General features: G+C 38.9%; 1 protein-coding gene across 1 annotated transcript in view; it reads right to left on the minus strand.

The window, feature by feature from the left end:
• Positions 1 to 7474: 7474 nt before the first annotated feature.
• Positions 7475 to 14653, minus strand: part of LOC139729109 (pumilio homolog 2-like) — a 30261-nt gene continuing 23082 nt past the window's right edge. The window contains exons 18-23 of the mRNA XM_071640035.1: positions 13770 to 14045; positions 13004 to 13141; positions 12016 to 12168; positions 10933 to 11027; positions 9828 to 9911; positions 7475 to 7907 (exon numbers count right to left, since the gene is read on the minus strand). Of these exons, the coding sequence (XP_071496136.1) occupies positions 7679 to 7907; positions 9828 to 9911; positions 10933 to 11027; positions 12016 to 12168; positions 13004 to 13141; positions 13770 to 14045 (975 nt within the window). The 3' untranslated portion in view covers positions 7475 to 7678. The remainder of the gene's footprint in view (positions 7908 to 9827; positions 9912 to 10932; positions 11028 to 12015; positions 12169 to 13003; positions 13142 to 13769; positions 14046 to 14653) is intronic.

Raw genomic sequence — 14653 nt, forward strand, 5'->3', positions numbered from 1 at the left:
ATCATCCCACTAAATTTGAATGAAAGCACCCCATTCCCTTTTACAAGTTTCAACTAACATGTACATAAACAAAAGCCCTTAACACACACTTATACTGTACAAGCACATACACACACAAACACACACACACATGCAAACATACATACAAAACACAAGATAATGAGCAGAGTTCAGTCACCTTCAAAATGTGCACCCAATTTTCTGCATTCTCTTAACACTTTCATTCACACTAGACAGAATGGAACGGATAAATAAAAAATAAAATAAATAATGCAAACATGCTAATACAACGTAATTATAACACAGAACAATTAAATCATGATCTTAACACACTCTTTTTTTTTGTTTATTAGACTTTTCTTACATGTTGTACAAAGAGAAAGAAAAAAAAAACCAAATGAGTATGTTCCTTGATTTACACTGTGTACACATGTACAATATAAGCTAAAACTAAGCCAGCAAAGTTCATGAGCATGGCTTTGTTAATACTGCTATTTAGTCTCTAACCATTTACCACTTATTTTTAAAAAAAAATGAATAGTCATTATGCACATTCTATTTATTTTTCACATTCACAATGCCAATGACTTATGCACCAAGATAGAAAAAAAGAGAACATAATCCAAGCCTTTTTACTATGGTTAAAATTGCAGAAAATGTTGTATATAAAAGATGTAAAAGGAAAAAAATCAACCATCTCAAGTCAAGCCATGCAAAGTGTTTGTACACAAGAAACATGCAAATCGAAATACACACACAAAAAAAGGAAAATGCTTACACGGTTAAAGACTAAAACCCCTACACCCACTTGAAATTTGTTTAAAAATACCACCAAAAAAAAAAATGAGAAGAAACTCCTGTTTCTGTTTTTAGACTGCAACATTGCCAGGAACAAGTTAATGCCTTAAACACGATTTGTGGCAGGGGTGTACAAAATGACAATTAAAAAAAAAAGAAACTAAATAAAAAATTTAACAAAAACAAAAGAGCTGCTTCTTTTCCTTTATATATGTTTAAAAAAAAACACATACACAGTGCTGTGACAAGATCAGCTGTGGAATTCAAATCCTATTGTCTTGTTCATATCTTCATAATGTACAGTGAGGTACGCACATTTGACCAATACCCAATCCTAACGGAATTGGTCAAAGAAAAAAAAAAAGACACTACGTTGTCCTGTCAAATTACTGAAGAAACTATCCATACGTTCATTTCATTGCCAACTGCATATAAAACCACAGGCCTGTATCTAAAAATGAATATCTTGAGTCTCTGCGCTTAAAAATGTCATGCCACTTGCACACTTTACATTTTTGTTTGTTTGTTTATTTGTTGGTTTGAAATATGACTCCCGCTCTTGTTACATGTAGGCTGACTGACGTACAAATGAGAATGGTTATGCACAAAGATTGCTTCGGCTTTGCTATTTTACAAATAGTTGAATACACTAGACCTTGGACCGATACACAAATATCATTCAGAAAAGTACAACATATATATAGGGCCAATTTCTATTTAACAATTTGTGTACAATACAGGGTGGAACATAAACATTTGTACAGAAATAAAATAACAAATTAGTGTTCTCTGAAATTTACACTTGCTACTGTACAAATGTACACTTATTTCTTTATAATAGGGAGAAAAAAATGCTAGGCTCTTTCTTTTGGACAAAATCTACATCAAATTACAAATCCATTCAGGATAAATACACAATACATGATCACACCGAAATACTATTTATACTAATAGTTACCACAAAAGTAAAGTGAAATGAAATTTCATTTTCTCTCGACATAAATACAGAGAAGCAATTTTTGATGAATTCACAAAATAATTGGACAATTCCTATCTATACACATCCATGAGGCACAAATCCCACTGCTAACTTGACAAATCATTCAATAGAAAATTGCTTGCAGTATAAAAAATGTTTATCAGGAAATATGTCATTCAATTTACAAGTCATCATTTTACAAAACCTAGATCGGCTGTACTTCTTTCTCTTTTGTGTAACGTTGAGGAGGCGGTTACAGAAGCATCTACACAGTCCTGTTTGGACACTCCCGTCTTTGGAGAAGAGAATGGAGATTTTGTGATTGTGTTTGTTTAAATCTTTCTTTACATATTTTACAAGTTTCCAGAGCATTTCCAGCCAGAGAGTCAGTGTATTGGCAAAATAAAGGATTACTTTACATTATACACAAGATACACATTTTCTTTCACGTTTTTTCATCAGCACTGTCATGGACTGAAGACTGGAAAATACTTCACTTTGCTGTTTTAAGGAAGAAATTAATTACAATACTAAGCTGCTTGTTTTCTCTGTGAACACACAAAGTGGATAAGAATCCAATCTTTGTCCACTCTTTCCTCGAAATAACAAAATAATATGCACACTCTTTAGTTTTCCTTCACATTTGGTTTTTCATGTTATTCCCATCTTTTTGACACTCCTTAATCAGTTGCGAAATAATCTATGTACAATTCGGTCAGCCGTAAGTTTGCTTACAATTTTTGCATTTTCTGTTGACTGTACACTGCATGAAGTGTTGAATGAGTTTCATTTTCTGCATTTGTACAATATTACTTTTTTAATATTTCAGGGAACTATCCACAGAAGAAAATAAAAATGTATTTGTCATTTAATTACAAAGAAGAAAAAAAAGGTGATCCATACAAATGAGATATTACACTGCTTGCCTGTCATGTCTTATATATACACACACAAAATGTATGGTTGATCGAACAAAGCAAGATTTTATCCTACAAGAATTTTGTCCTAATCATTTTGGTCTCTTGTACATCACAAAAAACAAACCCTTCAAAAGTGGGCAAAAATAGTATTTCCGTATCATTTCTATGCACATAGCAGTTATTGGTTCCGCACGGCTACTTATTTTTACATACACTAAATCAGAATAAGAAAAGCTTTAAACATGATTTCCTAGATCTTCTTTTTTTTTTTGTACATATGTCACAAAGAGTCCATGTTGGAGTGTAATTATTTGCAAGTTTCTCCGTTTCTTGTCAGTATGTTACAAAAGGTTATAAACTATTTACCATTTTTACACAGTTGCGTTCTAATCCTGCACGCTTGGACCAATATATTTGCCAGTGTCTTTTCGGGGGGTGGAAAAAAAAAATTGGCAGATGTCATTAAAAGCACCATAAAATTATTAAAAAGTCTACAAGTCAGCACGGTCAAAAACAAATACAAAAGAAAAAAAAAAGGAAAAGAATGTAATGGCTGAACGCTTATCCTAGAAGAGAAAACACAACACAGTACATGATCTTTACAAAGAAATACATCAATGTACACATCCATAAAAATGCAAGTGCTACATCAGTGTCCTATGTAGATTTTCGACACCCTGAGCGAGTTCACCATTACAGATACGCAACACCAAATCTTTCTCGTCATTGACATGTGTATGGAAAAATATTCCACCGTTGCGCAGCAATGTTTCGAATATGACGGTGGGCTACGCCCTACCTTCCTTCAACACTGCAATGCCACTGCCCACTTTTTCCCTATTCTTCGCTCACTATCTTCTCTGCGTGTTGTTGTTGTTTCTTTTTTAATTCTGAACATGACAGAAGAACTTTATCAATTTTGCCTCGCAATAACACAGCCATCCTTGGAATTCCGTAACCCACAGCTCCCATCAAATGTCTGACCGACATCCCTTCTCCACTAAGTATGACTTTCATTCACAATCAGCCATTTGGGGGGCAGCAGAGGTGTCCTAGTAATACATAATTTGCCTGGAGGTAAAAACTTGGAAAAAAAAACAAAACAAAAAGGAAATTGCCTGATTGTACAAAGAGAATAATTTGTAATGGAAAAAAAAATGAGAGCATTTTACAAGTTCAAAGAGTAACAAATTGAAGTGAAACTGTACATATGTCGATTTTTTAAACTGTCACCTTTACAAAGTGGGTAGTTTTTTTTTTTTACAAATCAAGGAAGTGTCATATTGACCCAAAGTCAGAGCTTGATATATGTCTCTTTCGCTGTACACTGCGGTCACATATCCGACAACATTGGCACAAAAAGTTTTTGTCTATCTATCCATACACTGTACACATTTTACAGATTACAATTGGGGGGAAAAACACCTTGATTCTAGGGTGCTCCGGAGTCTGTGAAATTCGTTGTAACGCCTTGTTCATCTGTCTTGTCTACAAACTGCAGTGTTCACCCCCTCCACCCTCCCCCTATTCATGTCATACACTACACATCTTCATTTCTCTCACTTGCAGTATGCAAATGCTGTATTTGGTAACTGAAACGGGATGATGCCCAAAGGCCCAAGCCACCAAGGCTCAGTGGTTCAAAGGGTATATCTCAATCAACCACCCTCAATGATGTCTGAGGAAGCAGAGTGCTACACACCAGACATCAACCAGGCTAACCAGATGAGTGAGGATATAAAATCTAATTTGCACTCTGCAGTACCAGGACATTTTCTGAAGGCCGTTAAAATCTGTAGTGCCGGCTTTAATATCCATTTTCTTTCCTTTTCTTTTCTTTTTTCTCCCCCCATTTGCTGCATACTGTATCACCCTCTAAACGTAAGATGGCAAGAATTAAAGTGGATCCCCGTGAACAAGGCGATTTCCGGTTTTTCAGACTATTGAGAATTAGTATTCATGGAGCAAAGGAGAAGACTGCCGTTCGGTGGCAATAAACACTCGCGTCTCGGAAGTGGGGAGAGTAGTGGGTTTAGGCTCTATGTACATTTGCTTAGATTTCTGACGATCACGGAGATATGTGCACAGTCCAGTCGCAGACGCTACTCAAGCGCCGCATCCGTCCACTCCCTGCGTCCCTTTGTACAAGTCGTCAATTGTGTGACCCTGAGGATGACACCCCTCTACGGGGAGAGCTCGTCGAGCCGATATTTTCACATCAGGATGGATTTCTCGATAATTAGAAAAGGAAAAAAAAAATTTACAATATGTACTCTTCTCTATATTACAATAATTACATAAACATATGGGTCTCCGTTGCCATAGTAACACAAATCTACAGTATGTAAAATATTCCCTACATTATGTGGATGTGGCCTGTTACAAGGCACGCTTTGGAAGACACAGGGTAAGACAGGGTTCTGATAAAATGGAAAGAGAAAAAAACAAAAGACAAAAAAGAAAACAGTTTTTGCAGCTATCAAATGTTTGAAACATTGCCGAATCGTCCAATTCACTTTCATGGGTCTATAAAGTGAACAGTATTCCCACTCTTCTTGGTGAAACCTGTGAAGTTCCGCGCTCTCTTTAAAATTTTCCGACGGGGGCAAAATCTAGGCGTCACTTTTACGTCAAACAAAAATATCACGTTTCCCTTCCACGTATAGATATGGTGATGTCTGTGCTGAGGAACCAAAAACAATATGTGTGATGGTTTCTTGTGCATCTCTGTTTTAACAAGGGTAGGGCATGTCTTGGACTCTGCTAAAAATGTTTATAAAAATAATCCTTTTATGTCCATGAAACAAAATGTCCATCCTAATAGTTGTTCTCATTACCATGGGAAGTATGACACTCTAAAAAAAAAACAACAACAAATATCAGACATAAACTGAAATATTATTCAAGTGCACACTCTGAACCTGGGTATCACAATCTATCCTGTTAAGGACTAAAATTTGTGTTCACAGTTAAGAAATCAGCAAAAGTCCTTTGTACCCTCAAAAAATGCTATCAAAGAGATTGAGCCAATTTACAGTAGATATATAACTGCTAATTGCAGTCCATTACGCATACACATGCAAAGTAAAATTCACTCAAAGAAGAGAGAGAGAGAGAAAGAAAAAGGTCTGTGAATATAACCGAAGAGCTATATCAAATGCACATAAAATAACTATTTATCATACAAATAGAGCATATTCAAACTTCCATTTTACAATCCCACATAATTACAAATTACAAATACTCATGCAGTACATACGATGGATATCTACATAGTCCATGCTTATACAACGGTCACTGAAAAATATGTCGGAAAATGAAAAGCTATACTAGTTTGTCACCAGTCCACTTAGTATACATAAGCTGGCCTATTCTACCACTGGTTAAGCATCAATACAAGCAAAAAGACCACAGCAAAAATTGTCATGACTAAATACAATGTTAATACACTGGGCATTTTTTTTTTCACAAGGAGCCCCTAATTCTAGCCTCTATAATAATTCTGAGATCATATACATCTTCAAAAATGTTTACACGAAAAAGAGAGAGAGAAAAAATAAAATGGACATCGCTTTCTCACGGAGGTTACTGCCTCTTCCTCCCTCAACCATCATAAATTCATGCACAGAATCTGGTATGCACTCTGCGATTTTGAGTTTATAGCTTCTTTGCAAGATTGCAGGAAATCTGACCTTTGAACTTGACTCTTGAACGACCTCACTTGTCTCCGCTCAGCAGCTACACGGGGTCGATCAAGGTCAAATCGCAAAAGAGGCCTAGCGTACGGAAATAAGCAGATATCTATCTGCCTATCTGCAACCAAAAGAAGTCATTGCTGAATCATTGCTAGCCAACAGTACAGAGCGGAAATGGTGACAATTACCATCACGATTTGGTCTAGACCTGAAATGATGTCCCAAACCAACCCTCTTCATGCAAGTGCATGGCGGAAGGTATCTGGAGAGCTGTTGTTTTGTTGACTGTCGACATCCTTTCTTTATTTTACTGAATCTAAGGAACTGGCTCACTTTGAGCGACACACAATCAATGTCATCTTGCCCCGCTACAGAGGAAGAACATTGGGCTTGTGCCGTCCACAGTGATGCCCAGCCACAAAGCGTGACACAGGTTCAGAGCAAGGCACTTGCCGAAATAGGGCCGCGGGTCTTCGGAAGGAGTACGTATGTCTGCAGAGGCAGAAGAAGGAAGCGTTGCAATTTGTGCCACACCTAACGTTCGCAAATGTGTTCTTACTATCTTTTTACATTTCTGTTCTGTTTTGCTTTGTTTTGTGGAGGTAGAAAAGACATATAAATGTGCATGCGTTAAGCACCTTCCAGAAAACTGATGACTGCTAGCAGACATCCCGTCAAGTTTCTACCGTTTCTATGAAAAGAGTATGGGTTGGCCATTCCTTGCAGCATCCTACCTAAAGTTTGCAATTGGAGGGAGACGATTCAGCTGAAGGATCCAAAATTAAGAATTTGATATGCGGCACGCAACGTGGCAAGTTTCAAAGATGAACATTTGCCTATTTCAACCTGATGAAAGGCTCCGTGTGCCATGTAATCATTCTGCTATGTTTTACAGCAAGATGGGTTGGAGGGGGGAAGGAATATATCAATATTTCGGCGAATCAACACTCCACGTCTTCCAGTATGACATAAGACAATGGGCAAGGTACTGGCTTTCCCCCAACATTCAAACTTGAATCAACATGGCCACAGCGATCAATTGGGTTTACTCTCAGCAAATGCCTTGCTCTGTTACTGTCACTGTTAGTTTTAACTGAAAGCTATGAATTCGTGTGGAAATCAATATACAATGCAATTTTTTCTCTCAATTCTTCCTTTTTGTATTTTTTCTGACAGGTATATCCACATTAGTTTTCTCTTTGCTTTTTTTTTTGTACTTTTTCAGAATTTTTTTGTTTCAAAGTCGGGTCTCTCTGTAGGTGATATATATGAGGGAGCGTGTGTATCTACAGCGTTCCATTGGTCGGTCCTCCGATGGGGCCCAGGTCGTTGTTCTTCATGAAGAACTTCTCCAGCTTGGCGAGGATGTGCTTGCCGTAGGTGTACTTGCGCAGCGAGGCCACATACGGCCGGATCTTGTGCATGAGGACCTTGCGCTGGTTGGGCTCGGCCACGTCGATCATCTTCTGCACCACATAGTTGGCGTACTGGTCCTTCATCATTGTGTAGAGGGCACTGTGAGGACTAACACAGACAGCAATAGAGACTTTTTGTGCTACAGTGTCCGATGCATCAGCCAGGCCATGGGGTGTACCGAGTGACCCTGAGCATGCACGGTTTTTACAACATTTTCCCCTTTCTAATACATGTATTCAGAAAACATTCAACACTCTCATAAACTCTTCGTGTGCCACGTTGTAAACCCCCTGTGTGCCTCAGTATTCTGAGACTGCTACGCTTGAGGGCTTTTGGAAAACATCCTGTTTTCAAAGCCATGTAACTTTTTATACATGCATTTATGCAACAAATGCAGTACAGCAAAGTTGTAGAGAAAATTGCAAGCTTTGATGGGAAGTAAATTTATGAAAAAGCCGTGGCCATTCTTCTTGCAAATGGCCAGTGTTCAAAACAATCGGTTTGTGTGTAGTTGTGCATCTGAGCACAATATGCGAAGTTGGCAAAGCCATCTACTGAGTTGGGCATGCAAACATGGCACACAGTGAGTTAATACAGTGGACACTCGTCATACAGAACATTGCTCTAACAAATGCTCATGGTAACAGAATCATTCATCATTCCCCCATATTTCACAGTTTTGTTGTAATTTACTGTCGTTCAAACCCTGAAATTACAAAACTAAAATACAACAAAACGATTCCACCTGTCCAGAAGGAGCTTTAGATGACGAGAGTCCATTATATCAGTATTTTCCCCCCTTTCAGAGCACTCACTGACTGGGCATTTGGTGTAATGCCTTCATCAAACTGTGATGTACAATACTCTACACAGCAGATTTCACCGATTAAACATTTTATCCACGTAACAGGTAAAAAACACCCTACTCTACAGAAAGTGTTTACATGACCCTACCCTAATAACATGAGTACCATATTAATTGCTAGCTAGTGTGTTCAGACATCTACATGCCAGGACATTCACTGATTACTGATTCACTGATCTTGAGTGTGCACAGCAGTACTAGTGTACATCAAATGTTTCAGAAAGCTTGCATGATATATCTCACAGAAAATACATGTGTCTCTTTAGAGGGTTAAAGGGTGTGTACAGTTCTGGTTGAGGTGAGGATTTAGCTTTTAATGTTTTGCGAGATATTCAGAAACCACTCTATGAGATGTCAAAGAGCATGCAATTCTAAGGGGTATCAAAAGTTTATTTGATGAAAATCAGTTTTGAAATGGCTGAGATATCCAAAAACAAGGTGAAACAAAGAGATCCTAATAAAAGGCATGGCCTGTCGCCTTTTATTATTACCACTTTTTTGGATATCTCGGCCATTTGAAAACCAATTTTCATCAAATAAACGTTGAATCCTTCTTAAAATCACATGCTCTTCCATATTTCATAAGAGGTTTCTCCTTATCTCACTTATTTAATGTTATAAACCTGAATCCCCACCTCAACCAGTACTGTACAGTCCCTTTAAAAGTAAAAATTAAAATAAAGACAGGATATATCTGACAAGAGATATATACCTAATGGGATATTGGATACACAAGTACAAAACATATTCTGCCAGAACATATATACCTCTTCTGAGGCATATTGTATACATGAATACAGGATATACCCTGGCAGAACATATAATACTGGAATATACTGCAAATGCCATATATCCTACAAGCATATGTCACAAAAAAATAGAAATTGTAAGACAATTTTGCATGTGGTTAAATTCGCCATTGAGAACCACAGCAAAGAAATAAGAAATGAGTGATGCTTTGCTTTTTTTTTCCCATGAAGTAAAGCGAATGATTTCATATACTTCGGAGACTATACACTCTGCATTTGTCTTTTGAAAAGTAATGTTTCTGCTGGTTGAACTTTTGATTTTTAGTTGACTCGCAAAATTCACAATAAGATGATCACAAAGTATGTATGGCATTTACAGCAATGTGAGGAGAACGATGAGCTTACCCGTCATTGTAGGAGCAAACTTCGTCAATAAGGAGCGCCCTCTCTGGTCTTGATGAATGGGTAATACACTTCTCAACGACGTTGCTGTTGGGGGATGAAATTAAATTACTGTGAATGCGCTAGCGAAACAAATTACCGTTCTTTGGAATAATCACGACAGCTATTCCGTCGCAATAACTGCAATGCAGGAGAAAGAGCGACATGGGCAACTTTCATCTAAGAAGACTTGCACTGTACAAATTTGATACGCATGTAGCGTGAAATGTGATCAGTACTGCGCTCTTCGTGTGTCTTTTAAAAGACCTGGTAGCATGGATATACCATGGAAGTGGGGAAGGCTGGTCTGATTCGGACATATTCAAGAATCCCTGTACCGAAGTGTGTAAGGCTTTATCACTGATCTCTGTGTAAGTATGCACAGTCGAAGAATCTTGACGGGAGTCGACCCGATGAGCTACTGATGAACTTACGCTTCGATGCACAAATTCATTGACCAGTGCTATTTGTGGTTTTCGAATGTACCCTGGTGGACAGCGAATGAATCCAGCCACTCATGCATCCTAATGCAACCACGTGTTTAACTTCACAACATCACTGGCTTGCAGCATTCCTCGTCACCCTGAGAACATTCATATGTACAGGCATACAACAGTGCTCGTTTGTCCGTCAGAGCACGGTAGGGTCTTGTCTTCTCCTATCTGTAATACGGCAAATTTGTGGACTTTAGGTGCTGGCACACTGAACACAGCCCGAGCTGTGAAAGATGAATCGCCTGTGCACTATTCCAATGCAACCACCAAACACACACCATATTGTGGTGACCAAAACGTTTTTTTTTACGTGATTGCTCCCAGAATGATTTGACTCAGACCAGTGTGGTGGGGCCTCTAGTTTGGGCAAAGGGTGCTATGGGGAATATTCTCTCCCATTTGCCAACATGCCTGTTATGGGCAAGGGTCCAACTGCCAAACCAGGAACAAAACCCAAAGTGCTTTAAGATATACGATTAACCCTTCATCTCTATGGGACTACAAAGTCTGTGCGTGATCGTGTGTTACACAGCGAAAGACATTGGCACGGTACAAACTGCAATGACCACACCTACCTGGCAAACTTGTGTTGGCTGAGGACGAGCACCTTCCCCCGCATCTCTGCCACTATCTTACTCTTGTCCTCAGGCCGACCGTGCTCCAACACATGCTATTGGGTGGAAAAAATACATGTGAATGAATCAAAATATACATTTATGATTTATATACATATCAGGGCTTGACATTAATTTTTTTTCCATGGTGACCCATTTGGACCACTAAAATCTTTGCACATTAACTTTTGTTGGCCCGAAATAATAGGAAATATAAAAATTCATTTTGAATTTTAGCTGCCTAACTAGGCCATCAAAAGATAGCCTTTTTCAAATTTGGGGACCAGATCTTTAGTGGCCTTGGGCCACTGGGCAACTACCATTGTTGGGCCCTGTATACAGAGACATGTTAGAATTGATTGATGGAATTTATTAGAACTGATTTTGTTAAACATGTCCGCTACGGAAGCATTGGACACTCGCTACAAGCACAATGAAATAAGTTCTAACAGTATAAGAGCCATATTTCAAACAGACTTTGATGGGAGAATAGAACAAATAAGACAGCTTTGAAAGTTGATTTCTCCTTTTCGAAACTCAAGAATCACAGCCAAATTGCTTGACTGCAGCAGCCACTGAGGCACTCTCCGGGATACTAACTTTGTAAACAAAAAAATATGCAGTATTCATAGGGGTGGAAAAGGCACATTTTTGGTGGGAAAATGGTATTTCTACCTTACGTGCATTAATGGACAAATAGAGTAATGTAATTTGGGAAATAACAACATTTTCAATAAAACTTGCAATTTTTTTGCCCCCTATCCCCACCCCCTCCCCCAAAAAACCCCCAAAATATAGCAAAAGAGTAACAGTTGGCATCTTCTGACTCTTTGCAGGTCTGCCAACATTCCCACATCCAAATCAGGGAGATTCCACACAGCAATCAGGGAGATATCTGTGTGTTACATGCATTTCAGTGAGCAAAATAATTCCCAAATTAGGGAGATTTTAATATTCTCTTGCTCAGACAAGAACAGATTTTGACATTTTCAGGGAGACTCCTGCAGAATCAGGGAGACTTGGCAGCTCTGTCTGTGGCGTTACCTGGATGACGTAGTTGCCGTACTGGTCTTGCACAAGGCTCTCCGTCTGCTGGTGGAGTTCGTCCAGCAGCGGCTTGGTCTGCTCCACGATGCAGTGCTCCAGGATGCGTTGGATGACGCGGCAGCCGTAGGGGTGGGTCGACAGCGAATAAACCTGCCGAATGAGAATGATAGAATGAGTAACACTTGAGCGGTGGTGAATTGCGAGTGTCGACGCCACATGCCGCATGTGCCCAAAAATCTCACAAGCGTGATATTTCGTTTTGCGTCGAAACTTGAGAGATAATTTGGCAAGTGGTTGATTTTACAACTGAGAACCACAGTGACGAATTAGAATTAAGTATCATCTTCAAGAGAGACATTAGTGTTTTCTCACTTTGAAGAAAATATATCAAGAGTTTAAATACAAATACTGATATTTTCATTTTCTTAATCAGATATCAATTAAAGATGCTAAAAAACAAAGAAAATAATCAAAATAATTGTGATAATTCTAATATCTAATATCAAGTGCAGTATCATTGAAAAGATTCAAGTTTACTTTATTTGATGACTTTACTTACTAAACTTTGAAAATGGCAGTTAATTATCTTTTTTTTTTTTGCATTGAAACTCTTCATATGTCATGGAAGGTAATATTTTTCACGAGTCAAAATCCATATAATGAAATAATAATACAATAAATAATATCAAAAGTAATTAATTTTGCAAAATCCCTGCAAGTTAAAACACTGCAAAGTACATGGCTTGTAACAAGAGGCAGCAAACAATTCTTCAACCTCAATATGGACACGGGTCATCAAAACGCAATCTACTGGATGAAGAGTTACATTCCATGCATCAAGCAAGATAGCAAGGCAAGGGTTTTACCCTGTCTTGAAAAAAAAAAAAAAATGGGCAGAAGGAAATAAATCCGCAATTACGAGGAGAGAGAGAGGAGCTCAGCGTTTCTCTAGAGTTTGTTCGGCAATGCTTTCAGCGTTGCTCACCTGGCCGCGGAAGGCGTCCACGATGAACTGCAGGGCCTGGGGCTCCACGCACTCGATGCACTTCTGCACCACGTGGTTGCCGTTCTGGTCCTTGACGCACTTCAGGACGTGTCCGTCGAGCTCCTTCACCATCTCCACCTGTACACACACAAAATACAGAATGGCCCTGATTAGTGATACTCATCAAAATAGTCCACCTGCTGCATTCTACTTTGCCAACAAAATTCTGGCAGGGTGACAGAACTGACAAATGCAGTCACAGCAAATTCATATTCAGGAAAATGGCATAACTTTTCTCTCATAGAAATCAATTCCATTTCTTTATTTTCTCGTCTTCAAAGAAAATGATTAGAACAAAATAAATGTATCACTACTGTTCCTGTAATGGCATGATAGTAAGAAAGTCATTTTCACCACAAAAAAAAACAATTTGTTTTAATTTACTTGTTAATTACACATCCCCCCTGATCTAATAAAGCTCCAAAATTAGTAGAGCAAGGAGTGAGACTTTTCATTTTCACAACTACTGTATACGCTGTTATTTTTGCGTACAGATATTTTCACAAATGAGGAGCTCACAGACATTTTCGCGAGATGTTGTTTTCGCAAATTGACACAGAGGCCTTCATAAGCATACTATTAACTTAGCGCATGGTGACATCTTCACGTGTTGTTAAATTCCCGGTCCAATTGTGATTCGCAAAATTCGCGAAAATTAGACCCTCACGAAAAATAACAGCTTATACAGTATGAGAATGTTTCTTACCTGGAGTTCTGGTGGGATAGACTCCAGGGCCTTCTGAATGACGCGGCAGCCATACATCTGGAGGGCCAGGGGTAGCACGTGGCCCCGGATGCGCTGGGCCAGGGCCTGCTTCTGCTCGGGCAGGCCAAACTCGAAGAACTTTTGGATGACGTAGTTGCCAAAGACATCCGTCATGAGGCTGTAGGCGGCCCCGAGGATCTCGCTGAACACCATCTGGCGCTCCGTAGGCGTGGCACGCTCTAGCTTCTGCTGGATGAAGCGGGAGCCGTGCTGGTCCTGTATAAAATCCAGAGGGACAGATAAGTGTTGAATTCAAATGAAATGTGTTAGGTGGAATTGGATTTATCCTGAAACAATGCTACTTTACTCTTAAGATTCATCAGCTGGCTAGTAAAAGCTAACTGTTGGTTTGAAATCTCGATACTTTTCCACAATTTCCAGCCATTAGAAATGAACACAAGATGAGTTCAGAGTCAACTGGCTAACCTGCATATTACTATGTCTTATGCGGCTAGTTTCATCTCTCTCAGCTCTGAACTGGTTTACTGCTTAGTTTAACAAATACAAGACAACGATTCCTACATATTACACTTTTTCCTTCATGTATGTATTAGACTTTGTCGGGGGACTTTGTCAGAGAGGAGGGGGTGCAAAGGAGAGAGGAAAAGGAGTTTTCTGGGACATAAATTCCAGTCCCTGGGATCTGCCACATGACCACGACCCATAAGTTCTAAAGAAAGAAACCAGTAATATATCATACATTGAAAAGTTGTCACAGTGTGAAGATTTATGCTTCACCACGATTACTTGAAAAGAATAAAGAAAGCCCTTTTTTGAACTTGTAATCAAGGGTCACTCAGCGTAAAACACTTGACCAGAGTCAT

This window comes from Diadema antillarum, unplaced genomic scaffold (assembly GCF_040938485.1).
Source record: "Diadema antillarum isolate AM-2024a unplaced genomic scaffold, OU_Dant_1.0 seq00000217_RagTag, whole genome shotgun sequence".
Lineage (NCBI taxonomy): Eukaryota > Metazoa > Echinodermata > Echinoidea > Diadematoida > Diadematidae > Diadema > Diadema antillarum.